The sequence below is a fragment of the Phragmites australis genome, chromosome 16 (assembly GCF_958298935.1).
Source record: "Phragmites australis chromosome 16, lpPhrAust1.1, whole genome shotgun sequence".
Taxonomy (NCBI): Eukaryota; Viridiplantae; Streptophyta; class Magnoliopsida; order Poales; family Poaceae; genus Phragmites; species Phragmites australis.
Genome location: NC_084936.1, coordinates 22791407 through 22811462, shown reverse-complemented (window position 1 = coordinate 22811462; position 20056 = coordinate 22791407). Strand labels below are relative to the sequence as shown.

Below are 20056 nucleotides of genomic sequence, written 5' to 3'. Positions count from 1 at the left end.
TACAAATATTCGCATTTCTCTTCCTTTGAAGCATATTTATGCATATTCTCATCTATGTGCATATGCTCTCCTCCTTTGGCAATGCAAACATCAAGGATAAAATATTATGAACATACAATCCTAAATGAGCTTTTACAAGTATACCACAAAGTATTTGCGAGAGCTAGAAATGTCAAAGGGCTCTGGAAGGTAGAACGTAGAGCTCACAATCGCATAGATTAAAAAAGAGACAGTGACACAAGAACATGAAGCTTGACAAGCCAAACCCGAATAATTGATTGGCGTATTTAGTTTTACATAGCTGAATCATTTTCAAAATGACCATCACATAAGCATCCACTCATGCCGAGGCAATACAAGCATTAAGAACTAGCCAATTTCAACCTCAAACTAGGCAAATAAGTGTTCATGATAGTAGATTTTGTAAACACTCACATATGAAACCAAGACTTAGATTGATCAAGTGATTAAAAAAATTAAATAGTTAGGCATAGTTCTTTGAATTTTATTTTATCCCCAAGTTGTTTCTTATCCAAGAAAAGTGCCGCGTGACTGGGTACTGCAAATACCTTGAGGCTTCAAGACAATTGTATTGGATCACATTTTAGCTCAAGAGATTTTATTTTTCAGGATTATTCAATTCGCACAAGTTATCAAGATGGTCACAAGATCAAGTTAAGTAGTGCCTTTGTGACACAAGGAACACATATTCCCCCAAGGTTCTATCATAAGCTAAACATTTAATAAAGACAGAAAACATAGTGCAATATTCTCTAATCCACTGTCTTGAACCAAGAAGACCTAGAGCAAGATATTCATCAAACTAGCCTTAACACAAGCATTGATTAAGCCTAAGTAACTATGAATATGGTGATCAAGAATATAGCATTTCATAGCCTACATGATTCATAAAATTGCCAAATTTCATTTTAAGGAAAGCAAGCTTGCTTGAAATGTACCATGTCAAAGCATCACGAAGAGCCTAAGATTAAAAGATTGCTCCACACAACTACTCAACTTAGTCTAAATTCAAGTCTAGCAATCGAAAATGCTAAAGACATATAAGTCAAAGCTCAACTACTATGATTATCTTACATAATGAAATATAATGCAAATACAACAAAAGTAAGATAGAGTATATACAAAGGATAACTCCCCTCACATAATGCCATAGGGATGGAACACACCAAGCTCTCATCTCAAATAGGTAAATCTTGTAGCATCTAGAGGCTTGATGAATATATCGGCTAGCTGGTGTTGGGTATCTATGTAGCTCAACTCAATGTCTCCCTTCTCATTGTGGTCTCTTAGAAAGTGGAATCTCACAGCTATGTGTTTGGTTCTGCAGTGTTGAACTGGGTTGTTAGCTAAGCTTATGACACTAGTGTTATCACATAAAAGTGACATACTCCTAAAATTCAACCCAAAATCCCTCAAAGTAGCAACCATCCACAAAATCTATAAGCAATAGCTAACAACATCTATATATTCAGTTTCAGCAGTAGATTACGCAATGCTAGACTATTTACGAGAAAACCAACACAAAAAAGAATTACCCAAAAAGTGACAAGTACCAGAGGTACTTTTCCTATCAATTTTACAACCAGTAAAATCCGCAATCAAAAAACCTCGAAGAGAAAGCAAAGAGGAAGTAGAAAACCAAAGCTCATACTCGAGAGTGTGCTTGAGGTACATCAGAATACGTTTCATCACTTGGCGGTGAGACATCCTCAGTGAAGCCTAGAGGCGAGCACACAAGCAAATGGCAAAGTGGATGTCGGTTCTTGTTGCCATCAAGTACAGGAGAAGCCAGTCATGCTCCTGTACTCCCGCTGGTCCACCTCCTCACTATCTTCATCTGGATAAAGCACGATCGAGGTAGCCATCGGTGTCACCAAGGGCTTCACATCACTCATGTCGAACTTCTTCAGCAAATTCTTTATGTACTTCATCTGGTGGATGAATGTACCTTGCTTTCATTGCTTGATTTGCGACCCAAGGAAGAAGTTGAACTTGCCCATCATTGATATCTTGAACTCCCTGCTCATAATTTTTGCAAATTTAGCCACAAGTGCATGAGAAGAGCCACCAAACATGATATCATCCACATATATCTGAACAAGTAAGAAATCATTGCCATGCCTAAAAGTAAACAAAGTTTTATCAGCTGACCCCATCACATACTCATGTTCTAGCAAGAAAGACCTAAGCTTATCATACCAAACTCTAGGTGCCTACTTAAGCCCATACAAAACATTTTTAAGTTTATAAACTCTATGTAGGTATTTAGGGCGGTCAAAGACTGGGAGTTGTCTAACATAGATCTCTTCCTAAATGAAACTATTTAGAAAAACACTCTTGATATCCATTTGATACAACTTGAAACCCTTGGATGCCGCAAATGCAAAAAGGATCATAGGCTTCTAGCCTAGCTACGGGTGCAAAGGTCTCTCTAAAGTCTATCCTCTCAACCTGAGTGAAATCCTGAGCCACTAGTCTAGCCTTGTTTCTCATTATAGATCCATCCCCCCTATTTTTTTTTAAAACCCATTTGATTCCTATGGTGTGAACATTAGGGGTGACTCTACAAGGACCTAAACTTGGTTTTTCTCAAAGTTTTTAAGTTCTTCATGCATGGCATTGACCCAACTCGAATAACATAAAGTATGTCCAACATCATTCTACTGATAAATGTGTGGGGTAGAAAACTGATGGTGAATGCTATGCTCAAGATATAAAGCATTAAAGAGATAGTTCTTGAACTCGGTGTCATTATCATTGTGAATAGCTTTCAATGCATCAGGAAGTTCCTTGAACAATTTCGAAACTAAGCTCTGAAAGTGTGAGAACACTTCATCCTTGCTTACAAGAAAGAAGACCCAAGAGTAGCGAGAAAAATCATCAACAATGATAAGAACATACCACTTCCCACCCGTTGAACGAACCGAGAAGGACCAACAATGTCCATATGGAGAAGTTCCCCTAGTCATTCAGTTATCACCAGATTGACTGATGGGTGGGAGGCAGCAACCATCTTACCATACTAATAAGGATCACAAACAAGATTATTCTCAAACTTGAGCTTGGGTAATCATTGGATTAAGCCTAGGGTACTCAAACGAGTAAACAAATGAAAATCCACGTGCCTTGGTCTCCTATGCCACATCCAAAGCTCAGAAGAATGTTGAGCAATCAAACAACAAGAAGATCTAAGAGACTCAGAAAAATCAGCTCCAAAAACTCTCCAAACTTGAGAAATCTTGCAAATCAAAACGCCAGAAAAATTGAGAACTTGAGAAGTATCGCGTTTGAAACGTACTTCCAAGTCCTCATCCAACAACTGAGATACAGAGAGAAGGTTGTATCCTAGATGCTCTACTAAAGGTACATCCTTGAGAGTGAAACTCTCATCCACCCTTATCATACCTTTAGCTTTCACCCTTCCTTTCTGATCATCCCTAAATGTGATGTACTCGTGTCGCTTCACGAGGGTGAGGCTAGAGAACCATGATGAATCTCTAGTCATGTGGCACGAACAACCTGAGTCAATGAGTCACTTGTTCTCCAGGCCTCCGCCTGTCCTACATATGAGAAAAATAATAGATGGATGGCTCAGTACTGGTGTTAGTCATAAACCTCTTAGGAATCCGGTACTGGGTCATCCATCCTGAAGTGGTAAAAGCAGGTGCAGGTAAAATAGGTCTAGTATGTTGAGGGCAAGTACCACGATGAGGAAAATATGGTCCACCAAAGCACTGGGACTCAAAACCTCTTACACGTAGACCAAAACCATATGAGTCATGGCAAAATCCACGCCGGGCAATACCTCTAGGAAGAGACTGAAAAGTGCTAGGTACTCGTGAGTGGAAGTGAGGAAAAGACTTATGTACACTAACAGAGGGGAGGTACATGTCTCGAGTGCTTCACTCTCACTTACGCCACTCATCTGTCCTATGGTGAAAGCAAAACCCAACCAAGTGACCCTCTCTCTGGCAGAAGGTGAAGTGGTAGCATCTCTCGAGAACTCATCTGCCGATCACTCGGGGCTCTCTCACATGGTCTCTCATCTTAGGTTGTGGAGCTCGCTTGGGTTGTGGTGCAGATTTCTTCTTTATGGGTTAAGGAATGGGTTTGTTGATGGGTTGTGGTGTGGCATTGATTTTGAACTTCTTAGCTTTTAGGATAGTAGGTGTGGTGAATATAGTCTTACTCTCCCCACTGTAAGCCACCCTCTCAAAACCCAACCCAAGAGTCAAACCCGCATTGTCAACACACATCTTGGTCTTGGCCAAGATCAAATTTATTTTCCCTTTGCCCTCTGAGTGCTTCTCCACCAGGGAAATGAGGTACTCATTCTCAGTCAAAAGCTTTTGAACTTGCCTTCGAACTCAGCTAAGTTTGTCCTGAAAGATGGTGCAGGTGCAATAATTTGGCTGCACATCCTTAGAACTCCCAGCACTCTCCAATCTAGACTCTAACTCCTTCAAGCACTTGTCTTTCAGTTCAACATCCTTTGCAAGCAAAGGACAATTCTTACAAGCATCTAAGAGAGTAGATCTAGACTCCTCCTCAAGGTGCTTCTTCTCGGCACTCTCAAGCAGACTGGTAACATGAGAATGCACATTACGAAGCTCAGCAAGTTTAGCCATGACAATTAGACAACTGTCACACTCCTCAACATTGGGTCTAGACCCAAGCAATGCAAGTTCAGTAGAGACAGACTCATACTTAGGCCTAAGATCCTTCAACACAAGCACAGCCTTTTTAAGTAACCTATATGACTAACGAGAGCATCATTCAAGGTATCAACTTGGATGGAAAGCTGGTCATAGGAAGGCAATACCTTAGAATAATCTAGCTCGGGGTAGCTATCGTCGTTGTTGTCGTTCGCCATGAAGCAGAGGCCGGTGAAGTCCTTGTTCTTCTTCTTGTTCTTTGCTTGCGGTTCATCCTCCTCCGAGCTCTCTTCCTCGCTTGAAGAGGTATCAATATCGCTAAGAGCCGCCATGAATGCCCTCGAAGCATCCTTAGTCATCTTCTTGGTCATCTTGTTACGGTTCTTCTTGAAGAAGGGCTTTTTGGTCTTCTTATACTTGTCGGTGTCGTGGTTGCGGTCCCCTTCTCAAGCTTGCAGCAGTCCGGCTTGAAGTGGGTGGTATCACCACACTCAAAGCTGGCACATGAATCGCCCCTCCTCCAGTCTTGGCGGTTGTTGTATAAGTGGGTGAACTTCTTCACAATCAGCGCAAGGTTCTCATCATCAAGCGTGTCCACCTGCTCCTCTGTGATAGAAACCAAGGAAGACAAAGCAAACCCACTCGGTGAAGTGTTAGCATAAGAAAAGCTAGCTCTAGCCTGATTGCCACCACTAGGGCTGGAAACCAATGCCATATTCTGAGACAGGGGTTTTTTGAGGCCTATCCAAGCCATCTTGACTATCTCGGTGAACTTAAGCTTACTGAAGAGTTCATCACAAGTTAACGTGTCGTAACTTGGTGGCTCTTCAATACTCGAGATCTTCACTTATCATATGTTACGGTCAAGAGTATAGAGAAGTTTGATCGCCCTCATATGGTCAGAGTAGGGCAAATACCAGTGGATCTAAGGTTGCTCACAATTCTATCAAAACAAGCAAATATAGCATCCAAAGATTCACCAGACCCTTGCACAAATATTTGATATTCTTGGTTGTATGTACTTTAGCGTCTAGCCTTAATATGATTAGTGTCTTCATGAAAGACACTCAGAGTAGTTCATATCTCCCGAACAGTACGGAGGTGCTAGACCCTATCAAACTCATTCCGATTCAGGCTAGTGAACAAAATATTTTTAGCCTTGTTATTGGCCTCACACTTTTTAATTTGAACTTGAGTCGTGCGAGCAGCAGGGATCTCATAGTTGGAATCAACTACTTCACATATTGCATTTTCTTGGCTTAGAAGATAAGCCTCCATGCGCACCTTCCAGTACGAAAAATCACGGCCATCAAATAGCAGAATCTTTTCACTTCTCTCTATGTCGCTTACGGATCACAAAGCTAGTTAGAGTCAACAAGTGATGAAATCGGCTATGATACCAATTGTAGGATCGAGAGTGGCGACTAGAGGGGGTGAATAGACGTATCAACAAATTTCTTGCAAAATTGATAGGCTTTTCCTATTCAATCACCCAACGCACCTCTAAAAGAGAATCACAACAGAACGCAACACAAATACGCAGCAGAAAAACTACACTTACCCAGAAAGTCCGGAGACTCCGGTGATGGGACCGGAGATTCCGAGAAAGATCAAAAACCAAACTTGAAGATTCAACAAAAGGTAGGTCTCATGGTTGAAATCAAACACTAGGTTCTATAGCAAACTAATTTATGACTCATCCCCATATAAAGGTTGAATCTTGAGAAAATATCACTCAAGGATCAAGAGATAAATACCGTATGAAGAAGATCTTCAAGATGATGGTCTAAAGGCAAAGGAATTCAAGACCTTATCACATATGCATGTGTATGTGAATTTTATACCTTTAGCATTAAGAAGAACAACCTCCTAAGGTGTTAAAATTTCAGCTTAAAAAGGAAAACGAAAATCAACATTGAAAAGGAAAAACTTGTATACAAAACAAGGAAACCAACAAAGAAAAACTAGAAGAGGAGAATTCAGGCATAAATAACAAAATAAATTTTATTACTTAAAAAGATTAGCCATATTTTAGACGGATTATAAAAAATTTCATCTCAGAACTCTTACCTATTACATAGGCTAAGCACTCATCCTCCTCTCCTCCAAAACACTAGCACAATACTCTCATATGGGTGGCGTAAGGGGCTCAAATGGCTGGTTTAAAGCTCTCTTTAGCCATACACCTCTATTTATAGGTCTAAAAAACTTGACTTCTAAATTTCCTAACTTTTGTTCAAAATACCTTATCTCATGTAGTACACTCCTACCTATCACCAAGGATATTTTAATCCATTTTCTTCTCCATTCATCGGACGGCTGCGACGCCTTCATGACTTAGCTTTGCTTCAACACAAGCTTCACGATAGTGCCATGTACTCCTCCAGTCCTCCCACGATTTTGAGATTAAACCGTAGCTCTCTGCACTTTTCTCAAAGCGTGACACGCCACTTGCTTACACATTAAGCAAGCACTCTAATGTCGACGCATGTATTCCATCTTGCGAGATCCTGACCACTGGCAAGTCTCTCCCACCTCCGATCCCTCGGGTCGTCTTGTCACTTGCACCGGCATCCTTTTCGCTTGACTTTATCAACACGCCGTTTTCATCCATCTTCTGAGCTTTGCTTGACCTCCACGTGTACCGCTAGGATCACTCTTAACTCCGCTCAGCCTCCTTGATCGTCCGGGACCAAAAACCCCACTTGGCTCCGATCATCCGCCGTAGACCGCTAAGTTGCATCCATCACCTGTACACCATGAGACAAGCAAACATATTTCCAACTCCATCTGCAATCAGTCCATAATCAAAATACTCAATTAAAAACTCAAATCTACTCAGAGTACATTCCAATCGAAATTTATATTATGCTCAACTATGGACTCTCCGAAGAAAAGAGCGAATACTTCAAAAAATGCGAACTCTTCGCAACTCAGGCAATCCGAAACTCAGCAAACTAAATTAACAATATTGTCAATCACTCATCATATATAAACCAAAACACATTTCAACTTAGTTTTTTAAAATGTTGCTTTTAAGGGAAAAACAATCAAAATGACCTGGGTGTTTCTTGGTAATAAAAACACTATACGTTTGTAATAATCCCATTTGATTGCGCACCGAGCCACCTACTTGTATACAGGAGAAAACAGTTTCAGCTGAGTTGTATGCAAACATTTTCAGGGACGAAATGAGGCTGGTTTTCTGGCATTGGTTTTTGGTATTCTTCATGTTAGTTTCGTCATCGTGGAGTTTGAGTTCAGATGGCCTAGCTCTTCTTGCTCTGTCCAAAAAGCTCATACTGCCGAGTTCCATGAGCTCCAACTGGAGTGCTTCTAATGCAACTCCTTGTAAATGGAACGGAGTTGGTTGCAATGAAAGGAACAGAGTGATTTCTCTTAGCCTATCGTCATTGGGAGTTTCAGGTTCACTAGGTCCTGAAATAGGGCTTCTAAAGTACCTACAAGTCCTCAGTTTATCTGCTAACAACATATCTTGTTCGATACCTCCGGAATTGGGCAACTGCAGTATGCTTGAACAATTGGATCTGTCCCAAAATTTCCTTTCTGGAAAAATACCAGCATCAATTGGCAACCTCAAGAAATTGTCATCGCTATCACTGTACTACAACTCTCTTAGTGGAACTATACCAGAGGAGTTGTTCAAGAACCAGTTTCTAGAAGAAGTGTACCTCCATTACAATCAACTCAGTGGTTCGATCCCCTTCTCGGTTGGTCAAATGACAAGCCTTAGGTCCTTGTGGTTGCATGGGAATATGTTGACTGGAGTTTTGCCCGGTTCAATCGGCAACTGCACCAAATTGGAGGAGGTCTATCTACTCTATAATCAACTAAACGGCAGTCTTCCAGAAACCTTGGGTAATATCAAAGGCCTCAGGATTTTTGATGCCACTAGCAATAGCTTCACAGGCGAGATCTCTTTCAGTTTTGAGAACTGCAAGTTGGAAATATTCATCTTGTCATTCAATAATATAAAGGGTGAAATCCCATCATGGCTGAGGAATTGCAGGAGCTTGACACAACTTGCGCTTGTCAACAATAGTCTGTCTGGCCATATTCCAAGTTCTCTCGGTTTACTGAGCAACCTCACTTATCTTTTACTTTCTCAGAACTCCCTGTCTGGGCCAATCCCTCCTGAGATTGGTAACTGTCGGTCACTGTTGTGGCTAGAGTTGGATGCAAATCAGTTCGAGGGCAGTGTTCCTAAACAGTTGGCAAATTTAAGTAACTTGACGAAGCTCTTTCTGTTCGAAAATCGACTAATGGGAGAGTTCCCTGAGAATATTTGGGGTATCCAAACCCTTGAGAGCGTCCTTATTTATAGTAACAGTTTCACGGGGAAGCTACCTTCAGTGTTAGCTGAGCTGAAGTTCCTCCAGAACATTACATTATTTGATAATTTCTTCACTGGAGTCATACCACCGAAGCTGGGTGTTAATAGCCGCTTGGTTCAGATTGATTTCACAAATAACAGTTTTGTTGGTGAAATCCCGCCAAACATTTGTTCAGGAAAAACATTGAGAATTTTGGGCATGGGGTTTAATCATCTCAACGGTAGCATCCCATCCAATGTTGCGGACTGCCCAAGTTTGGAGCGAGTCATCCTCCAAAACAATAATCTCGATGGGCCTATTCCGCAATTTAGAAACTGTGCAAATCTAAGCTACATAGATCTGAGTCACAATTCCTTGAGTGGTAACATTCCAGCAAGCTTTGGCAGGTTTGTCAATATTACTGATATTAACTGGTCAGAGAACAAGCTTTTAGGTGGAATACCACCTGAAATTGGAAATTTGGTGAATCTAGGAAGACTTAACCTCTCACACAACAGCTTACACGGTCCGGTCCCTGTGCAGATTTCCAATTGCTCCAAGTTGTATTCGCTTGATTTGAGTTTTAACTCTTTGAATGGTTCGGTACTCAGTACAGTAGGCAACCTGAAGTTTCTTTCACGGCTACGGTTGCAGGAGAATAAATTCAGCGGAGGCTTGTCTGATTCTCTCTCACGCTTGGATATGCTTATTGAGCTGCAACTTGGTGGCAATATTCTTGGGGGTAGTATCCCTTCATCTTTTGGAAGGTTGCTAAAACTGGGCATTGCCTTGAATCTTAGTAGCAATGGTCTAGTGGGTGATATTCCACCACAATTGGGTAATTTGGGAGAGCTGCAAAGTTTAGATTTGTCACTTAATAATCTTACCGGAGGTATTGAGAAATTGGGGAGTCTACAGTGTTTGCATGCCTTGAATGTTTCCTACAACCAATTTATTGGACCAGTGCCAGATAATCTTCTAAAGTTTCTGAAGTCCACACCAAGCTCCTTTAATGGAAATCCAGGCCTCTGTATCTTGTGCAGTGCCGGTGATTCTTCTTGCAAGGGAGATAATGTCTTGAAACCTTGCGGAGCATCGTGAATAAGAATGGTGCATGGCCGATTCAGGATTGCTCATAGTTCTCGGTTCATTGTTTGTTGGAGCAGTTGTGGTACTTATAATCAGCTGCATCCTTCTGAGGTATCGAGATCTGAAGAAAAACCTTATGGGGGAAATCCCAGCATGGCTTGGGAGACACAGCTTGCGCTGTCAAAAATAGTCTCCGGTCAAATTCTAACTTCTATCGGCTTACTGAGCAACCTTATCATTTACTTTTACTTATTTTTGATTATCAATAACTTTTAAAATATTCGGTTTGAAAACATGAAAAATCATACGTGTAGATTTGTCTTGAAAAATACTTTTATATTGTCATAATGTCATGAGTGAGAACTTCACTCTTCAACAATATACCAAAATTTTTCACCCACAACATTAAAATAAACGATCAATCTAGACTTCCAATATACATAATTCGAGCCATCATAGAAATGTGGCTTCCTCACATTGACATGAGCGCCACCTTTTCGTAATACAGCTCCTGGATGGTTGACTCCACACTAAAAGGGAGTTATAGGCTCTAATATCACTTGTAGGATCTAGGGTTCCGACTAGAGAGAGTGTGAAATAGGTAGTTTTAAAACTATTTGATAAATGATCAATTTCAATTGTAGAATTAAATCAATTGATCAGTAAGCAAGATAAATAGGGTTACACCTGCATTGATACAAGTCAAAGTTTTGCAAATATAGGGTGACATACAATAATTCAATTTTTAGGAATGTAAATTGCACAAATATAAATTAAGTTTAATGGATAACACAAAAAGAGACAAAAAAAAATTTCCCATGGTAACGATGACTTACCGGTCACCCCTAATCTACGTAAGGCGAGTTTAAGCCCTTAACCACTCCTCTACCAAACAACCTATTCTCACAAAGAAATAGACTTGATCTTTGAGCCAGATTAGTTCAATGAACCACTCAACACTTCGATTTCACTACCACTCCGGTAAGGTATGCACAAGACCTCTAACAATCACAATCGAGACACCTTCACAAGCTTTTTGTAGGGCTCACTGATTCTACCACCTCTTAGCTGTCTAGGAGACAATAACCTCTGAGAGTAACAAATCGATGAAGCTTAATTTAAAGCACTAGAATGCTCTCACTCTCACGAAGAATGGAGAACTAACCAATGAGAGGGACTCAAGTTTCTCAAGTATGCAATCAAAATGGCCAAGAGAGTCCCCTTGCACCTGGTTGGGGACTATTTATAGGCTACACCTCAAAAAGTAGCTGTTACACAAAGGTTCACAAGTCCCCTGTTCCCCGCAGTCAGAATGCAGTGCAACTAGCGATCAGACCACCATGGAGCCCAATAGCTAGAAAATGCATTAAATGCATCTGAAATTTGAATGATACACATGCTCGTGGTCGGACCGTGATTCACCACGGTCAAAGTGTGAGCCATTTTAGAGATTTCCCTTATTCTAGATCCATGGGTAGTCAGATTGTTATCCCTGGCGGTTAGACCGCCTGTTTTTCTAATGAGTAATGCATCAGTTCAACCTCTAGCGATCAGACCGATCACCATTCCGATCAATCCGTGAAAGAGACCAGAGACTTTTCCCTCTCTGTGTGAATGGTGGTCAGACTGACAAACACTGAATACTTGGAATTTCTTAGGGTAAGGCTTTCCACTCTATCAAACTAGTGTTTTCTCATGAATGCATACCAAGTTTGAGCAAAGTGTCAACTATAGATACCTCAAGTAAATGAACATCAACCCCTCTTAATAGTATGACATCTATTTGATCAATTCGGACATTTCTCTTCTCTAATCATCTTTGACCAGCAAAAGAAAAAATGTCCTACATTTAATACTTTTTCTTGAGCTAGCCATCTTCATGCCATTCGCACATCTTTTTTGAGCTCATCATCAATTCTGGTATTAACCTTCCTCATATCTCAAATATGTCAAGTCCGTCCACAAATAAATGTTACCATTAATCATCAAACACAAATCAGGGGCCTAGATGCTTCACCTAGCCTTGGTTCGGCCCAGCTGGCCCAAAAGATCCAGTTGGCTCTGTTGATCCCTGCCTTGACCTCCCGTAATCAGTCGGTTTAACTGACCAAGTTGGGTTAGTCGGCCACTCCTAATCTCTTTTCCCCTCTCTCTTCTTCCTCCTCACTCCTCACAGCTCCTCCACTCAAAGGCATCCTTGGTCTTGCTATTGTCGATCCCCCTGCCTTCTCCGCTATGGTCTAGCTCTGACACCCTGACCTCATCCTTGACCAATTCCCCACGGTCGCGCCTTCATCTCATGGTTGCCTTGACCGATTGTGGAGCTAGGGTTTAACCCTAGTCTGTCCAAATTGCCCACCCATGGTGAGCTCATTGGCTCACCGTCGTGCAGTGACATGCTCTGGCTCCTCCGAGGTCTTCTCCTCCCTCCTCTTCAACATGGCTCAACTGATTGGGGAGATAGGGTTTGAACCGTTCATCGGCTGTGGTGATCACGATAGCATTGCTGTCGGCTGGCTTCTCTTCATCTTTCTCAACTTTGGTTGCTTCTCCTCCTTCCCTTAGCTCATGCTAGGATCTGGCCTTAGGGCCTAATCGTTGCCGCTGTGCCTTGTGGTAGCCTCCACTGCCAATGGCAACGCATCGGCCTCCTAGTGACCATGAGATAGTAGAGGGCTACTCTAACCATCATGGCCCTTGGAGCTTGGCTCCCTGCGCTTTGCCCTTCGCTCTCTCTCAAAACCGACCCTATTCACTACACTAATCCCTACCGATTGATTTAATCTACACTGAATTGCTATATGATGCATGATTCTAGTGTCTAATATTGCTCTATGATGCTAATGTTGTGCTAGTCGATGTCATGATGGTATGATGTTTGATAATTAGGACTTAAACAACATGATCTCTATGTAAATAAACCTTAAATTAGCTAAGAGCCAACTTTGTCAAACATGTTGTGATGGTAAACTGATTCTGATCATGCTATCTAGTTGCAACACTTGTTAATTTGCTATGCAACTAGTGCCTGATCCTTATGATGATGTTTTCCTTAATTTAGTTAAACATGCTCTCATATTTTAGTGGCTAATTAAACATGGCCAGATCCGAAATGCTAGCATGATGCTAATAATTAACATGCACAAGGAACTCCCACTGGATCTAGTAGCAAGATCTTTCTCAAACAACTCCTAGTATTTCTAGTCTTTTTGCCTTCTATGAACTTGAATGTAGCATGGAAAACTACTCTCATCTAGGAGACACCTTGTTGCAAGGAAGATGAAGCTAGGTGATGAGATGGAATCCTTGATATTTATGTCTTTGATGACTACTTCTAAATGTCCACCATGCTCCTTTTCATGGCATAAGTATGAACAATATTAGCCATGATCTTGAGCAAGAGAAAAATGAAGAGAAGGGAAAAGCTCACCTTGGTCCCTTGTTCGAATGGCATTAGGGTTTCCAAGTGACCCTTTCTTGCTATTTATACTAATTTTTCTCTAATTTCTATTTTGCATTTTGCTCTAGCTTGCATGGCATGGTAAATCTTGGCTTTGACACATAAGCATGCCATGTGTCATTTAGCATGTCTGGGTAATTTGTAGCTTTGACACCTAGATCGGTTAGGTGTCAATAAGGGCTATTTTAGTAATTTTGTTCATGGCATTTTAGTAATTTGGGTGAAAATGGAGGATAGGTATGAAGGAAATAATTCATGAATCAATTATTCTTGTGTCAAAAATTATGGCATTCTTTCTTTTGGATCCTTAGCAATTATTTGATATTCCATAATAAGGACCCTTGATTAAGTTGCTTCAGGATTTTTCTCATGGTGGCTGGCTTGACTTTATACTTTCTAAAAGTTTTGGGCCTTTTTAGCAAAAGGTCATGTCTTGGAAAAAGTCAAAGGTTGAATTTGTGGATTTTGGATCATTTGTTGGATTTTTTTAGAATTTTCTAAACATGATTATTTACTTGTGAGCTAAAATAATCACAAGTAAATGGCCATAGGGAATTTACGAAATGACGGGACTCTGGGTTTTACCATGATTAGCCTCCTACAGAAAAGTGCTCTATACGGAGAAGCAGCCATTTTCTTAGAAATATCACTCCTCCATGTATTCATGTAGGTATGCATGTATGTATGACAGAACAATTTAACGATCAAGGATTGTATGTATGGAACATGCATGTATGTAAACCTATATATATGATATGAACGAAAATGAAACAAAAAGAATGTTACGAGCACAAGTTTTGACAGTCAGATGGTCTAGGTCCAACTACAGAGCTACAACGAGCTCACGACTACCGATAGCATGAAAAACCAACTAGACTAGAACTAGACTACCACCGCTATCACAGTTCATTCATAGCAATGCGTGAACGTCCCGTTCAATACTTGAATACACTAGCTAAAACTTGGGGCATCACACCTGGGTCAACTGCGAACGGGTGACATGAAGAGTTGCTGCAAGCACCACATCTAAAGAGGAGAACGACATCTCCAAGTGGGAGCACCCAAAACTAGCATGAGAGGAGTTCGAAGATGAGGTAAAGCTTTGGATGCTGGATCTAGCCACCAGCAGACCACCGATGATTACGACTCAGCTTGCCGACACACACAGTGTGAAAGCAAGGGATTCGAGGGAAGGGGGAGGAGGAAGAGGTGTTGCGAAGAGGAAGGCCCCAACGTGGGAGGATGCGTGACTAGGAAATAGGTTCGCTTCCAAAGGCCCTGTTTGGCAAGGTGAAATGCCTAGGATTCTCGTAGGATTCAAATGAATCTGTACCAAACAATTAAACTCTAGAAACATTTCTTGAAGAATAGTGCGAAACACTCCGAAGAAAACAACGCAATGCGTGAAACGACCTCCCAGTTTTTTCTCCCATTTAAGCCGCATTCATTCCTAGTTTTTCCCCATGCTCACGCCACCAGCTTCACCCCTCCCCCCCCCCCCCACACACACACATTTAGGCAAGAGGGCTGTTAATCAGTCCCCCGCCATGACCTAGGCCTCGCAATAGGTCAGGCTGGATCGGGTCTCTATGGGTTTTACATCCGTGATGCAGAGGTGTCACATCCTAAAATGTTAATCACATAATAAAGCATGCATAATCACCATGGCAATTGTTTTTATACATTTATTTATTAAATTAAGTTTCAAACATGTTTTAAAAGTACTTAAGAGATGGTCTAGAGCTCTTTAGAAAATCCCTAAATACTTTGGAGAAGAAGAATAAAAAAAGGAAAAAGACAGTTCTCGCGGTCTGACCGGGATTATCCGCGGTCTGACTGCCAGAAGCAGCCACGTGGGCTTTCTACGGTGTGACTGGTAGCTCCCGCGGTCTAACCATCATAGCACAGTAACACTTAAGGAATCGATCACTCTTCCTATCTCACACCCTCTCACCCTCACTCACTCTCTTTGCATGAACTGAAGGAGAGGACTACCCTGACGATCGGAGATCGACGGAGGAGACTTCCGCAAGCTCCTCGAGGACTTCCTCGAGTTCATCCTCTTCACCAGAGGAGTTTCTACGTGCGTTCCTCCACCTCGAGCTCATACGTCACCCCGGAGCCAGATCTCCAAATCAGAGCCTCCTCGGAGTGGACCCCTCTGCTAGAAAGTTTCCCTACATCGAGGATCTCAAAATCAAAACTTTAATCATTTGGCGATCTTTTGCAAATAATTTTGAAACAAAATGCCTTATTATTATATGAGCATGCATTATAGGCACACTTTTCCATCATTTATTTATTTATGTGATGCATTTTTGGTTTATTTAGAGAATGTCGCACTAATAGTTCGAGTGAGCGAAGGCGACACCAAACTTTCAGAGTTCTGGGAGTGCTGCACAGGTAGCGTCAGGCAAACATCAAAGCAGCAAGGTAAGCATCTAAGCATACTCAACCCACTACTTTAGATCGATTGTGTCTAATATGGTTAATTATGTTTTATGTATGCTTGCATGATTAGCGTTCCAGAGTCCGGTGATATGGGTAGAACTGATGTTGATGCATTACCTTAACCTTGATATTGTTGTTGATCCCTATCCTTATAATCTGGGTATGATAATGTTGATATCTAACTTTAAAGGTTAACCGATTTGGTTAGCAATGTATTGGTCTTCAGTAGAAGTCAAGTGATGGTTCAACCATTGCTCGCGAGCTTAGGGCTTACTTATGGTTCACAATGATAATGACATTGGGATGGATTAGTTGTGAGGATAAGGCGAGATGTGGGCGGTGCTAGGGCTAGGTCAGGAGAGGAACCCAGATGTCATAAACTGCTTGTATCGTTTAAGCATCGACCGTTGTTGTCGTTGGCTCTAGCACTTTCCGTACTAACCACATGTTGATCTAATGGTAAGACAAGCCGATTATCATACGCCATGTTGAAACTTTCCTTGCGGCCCTATGACGCATACGAAAAAAGAAACGGAGAAGCAAGGTGGTAGGGAGCCAGAGGTGCCCGAGATATACTCATGGTAACTCCGATTCCATAGGGGCATGTGTAAGTGGGTAATTCTGGATATGAGAAAGGTTGACACGAGTACCCCCTTATGTGTGCCTGTATAGTCACACAAGCCAAATGGTCCTCGAGTCATATAGGTAAAGTTGTACCCCCTGCGGGGTGTAAGAATAATTCAAATTGCCACCTCTCAGTCATGAGCATGCTTCTATCCATTTGCAGCAATCGTAGACTCACGAATGTGAGATAATGTGGTATGATATGTTGGTTTGTAGTTGAGATGGTTCTATTCTCAGATATATTTATGATGGTTCCAGTTACATATATGTTTATGTCGCTATTTACAGGATAGAATGGTATAGGTGGTCATATGTACAGGCTTACACATTTGTGCCAAAACTGCTTTTTCATGTGAATCTACTTAACCTTGTGGCCGTTCCTTGCTAATCATCCAAATGCATAATCCTTAGAGTCAGGTTATTTATATGTGCCCAATATTAATTAAGTCTTTCGAGTACCTTCGTATTCATGTTGCTCTTTCAGGTGCTACTGATGTGGAGGAGGTAGTGTTCGGCTACTTCGTGCCCGCCGATGTAGGTAATGGGGATGAGTAGTGCAAACTATTTGGATGGCGTTATTTTGGGGTAGAGCCTAAGGGCATATGATTCCATCTATCTTTTGTTGTTGATAGATGTTTTCTTCCGCTGCGTAGTTTCTCTTTTGGCTAGGGATGATCTGTTTATTGTCCTCCTAGCTCTCTTTTGTTGTAAATTATCAGAAATTGTTAATACTTAAAGACTTGTAATATATGTTAATTATTCGCTCTTTCTTAAGTTTTGTTGTGATGACCTATGTTGGAAAGACGTGTGTTCCGATCTTGGACATAAAACACATGCTGGGACTATCGGAATGGTATTCTGGTTAATCATTGCGGTTGTGATTATGGAAATAGTCAACTTAATGATTAATTATAATACTATTTGGACGGTTCCCCACAGCATGGCATCAGAGCTTGGTTTAATGAAGTAGCCCAAAAATGCTTAGGATGTTGGTTAGCGAAATATGTCAACTCTACTAAAGCAACCCACTAAAGCTTCTTTTGGTATCTCCTCTCACTAATATGTATGAATTCTTTACACTATGCCCCTAAGTGTAAAATATGTTCGTAGCCGTACCAAGATAACAATAGTGGTTGTTGGATCGAATCGCTTTCGTAGTTGGAAAGTTTCATCGAGTGTGGAAAGCATGGAAGATGGCTGCTGGCCCCAAACTTCCAGTAGTCTGACCGCCAGGTAGCGATCTGATCATCGGTGACCGCGGTCTGACCGCCAAGGCACGATCTGACTACTGACACTTGCGCAGAAAATGTTGTGAGTTATGAGCTAGGCTACGTTCTCTCATATGTTGCACTACACTTTTGATCATGAATTCTCCTTATATTATAATGCTCTAGTGTGCATCATTTGCCTTGGTTCGATCGATGCCATTTCCATCAAGTCAGAGTTTAACCTTTCGTTGTTTTTCTTTTTACCGTCTGTAATAGGATGAGAACCCACCAAAGTCTGGGAGATCTTCCAGAGGGTTCCAATGAGAATAACCCCATACCACCTCCACCGTCGAGTATGGCAGATGTCTTAATGCAAATTGAACAAAACTATCAAGCTCAGACGGCTCTCGTGAGTAACACGACCCCTCAAGGAGGAGGTGGAGCCAGAACCCGAGATTACTTCTAGGATTTCCTCTAAACTCAGTCGTCCACCTTCATGTGCACTGAGGATCCTCTTGACGTATACCATTGGCTTCACGTGCGCCGAGGATCCTTTTTTGGTGCGAGGACCATGAGAAGGCTCTCTTCACCACCCATCAACTCCAAAGCACGGCCGATGCGTGGTGGTCCAACTATCTTATCAAGCACACTGCCAATCACCGTGTGCCTTGGGCCGAGCTCAGCCAAGCCTTCCGTGACTATCACATTCCCATGGGGATAATGGAAATCAAGAGGTGGGAATTTCTAGATCTAAAGCAGGGAGGCAAGTCTGTCTTGGAGTATGTGCAGACGTTGAATCACCTGGCTCAATATGCACCGAAAGAGGTTAATACCGATGAGAGGAAGCAATATCGCTTTGTGAATAGCCTCTCATCCAAGATGTAAGACCGCTTATCGGCTCATGAGTTCACTGACTTCAACAAATTGGTGAGCACCTCCCTCACAGTCGAGTTCAAGATGAAGAATCATCAAGAGGAGAAGAAGCACAAGAGGGTCCCTTCACCTTCCGTGTGCGGGAGCTCTCAACGTCCGCGTACGAAGAGTCAACCCCCTCCATCGCATGTGACGACTTTGACTACTCCACGGCCAATGTGGATAGTGTGGCGTCCATCTTCCTCATCGCAAGGACAGCGTCCAATACCTATAGGATCTTAGGGAAGTGTGACAGGTAGCCCCGACGTTCCATGTTACAATTGTGGGTGTGTCGGGCACTTTGCACGGGCTTGCCCTTTTCCGATGCTGGGAGATATGGTGACTGCTCCAAGTCTGTCGGTCCAACCCCCTCTCCAAGCTTCTAAGATTGTGCACGTTCCCAAGTGTGGGTAAGTGAACCACATCACCGCCGAGGAAGCTCGGGAGGACGACAACGTGCTCGTTGATACGCTATTTGTGAATTCTCACCTTGTAGTTAATCTTTTCAATTCGGGTGCATATCATTCTTTTATCAAGGAGGGTTATGTTTTGAGTCACAATATAGTCACAGAGACCTTACCTTCTACCTTTCACATTGATGCACCCGGTACTAAGTCAAAAACCAACCGAGTTGTTCCTAATGCTAACCATAGGTGTTTCATTTGTTGCAAACCTGATCATGTTGCATACTAGGGGAGTTGATGTCATCCTGGGAATGAATTGGCTAACCAAGTATGGTGCTCGTATTGATTGTGCCAAGAGGGTCATTTCCCTCACAAATCCAAAGGGTGTTTTGATTTCTCTTCACCTTGGAGAGGGTGGTCTCCACTTATATGCTTTGACAAGTGTTACAACCATAGGTCTCTTGAATATTCCTATGGTCTATGAATTTCTTGATGTCTTCCCAGAAGAATTACCGGGAATACCACCTGACCGAGCAGTGGAATTCTCTATTGAGCTTTTGCCTGGTACAACCCTAATTTCAAAGAGGTCTTACCGGATGCGTCCAAATGAGTTGGCAGAATTGAATAAGCAAATTTAGGAGTTGCTCTCAAAGGGTTTCATTCATCCGAGCTCCTCACCTTAGGGATGCCCGTCGCTCTTTGTGAAGAAGAAGGACCAAACTCTGCGGATGTGTGTCAACTACCGTTCGTTGATGAGATCATTATCAAGAACAAGTATCCACTTACTTGGATTGATATTTTGTTCGATCAATTGACCGATATTTGGGTTTTCTCCAAAATTGACTTGAGATTAGGCTATCACCAAATAAAGATCCGACCGGAGGATATTCCAAAGATG

At 41.9% G+C, this 20056-nt stretch overlaps 1 protein-coding gene across 1 annotated transcript; it reads left to right on the top strand.

Annotated features, from left to right (window-relative positions):
• Nucleotides 1-7866: 7866 nt before the first annotated feature.
• LOC133894916 (receptor-like protein kinase) lies at nucleotides 7867-10452 on the top strand. The gene has a single exon (XM_062335113.1). It carries the CDS (start codon nucleotides 7868-7870, stop codon nucleotides 10109-10111), a length of 2244 nt encoding a protein of 747 aa, XP_062191097.1. The 5' UTR covers nucleotide 7867; the 3' UTR covers nucleotides 10112-10452.
• The last annotated feature ends 9604 nt before the right edge of the window (nucleotides 10453-20056 follow it).

Coding starts and splice junctions, on each gene's coding strand:
- LOC133894916 (XM_062335113.1), top strand. CDS start 7,868: ATGAGGCTGGTTTTCTGGCATTGGTTTTTGGTATTCTTCATGTTAGTT.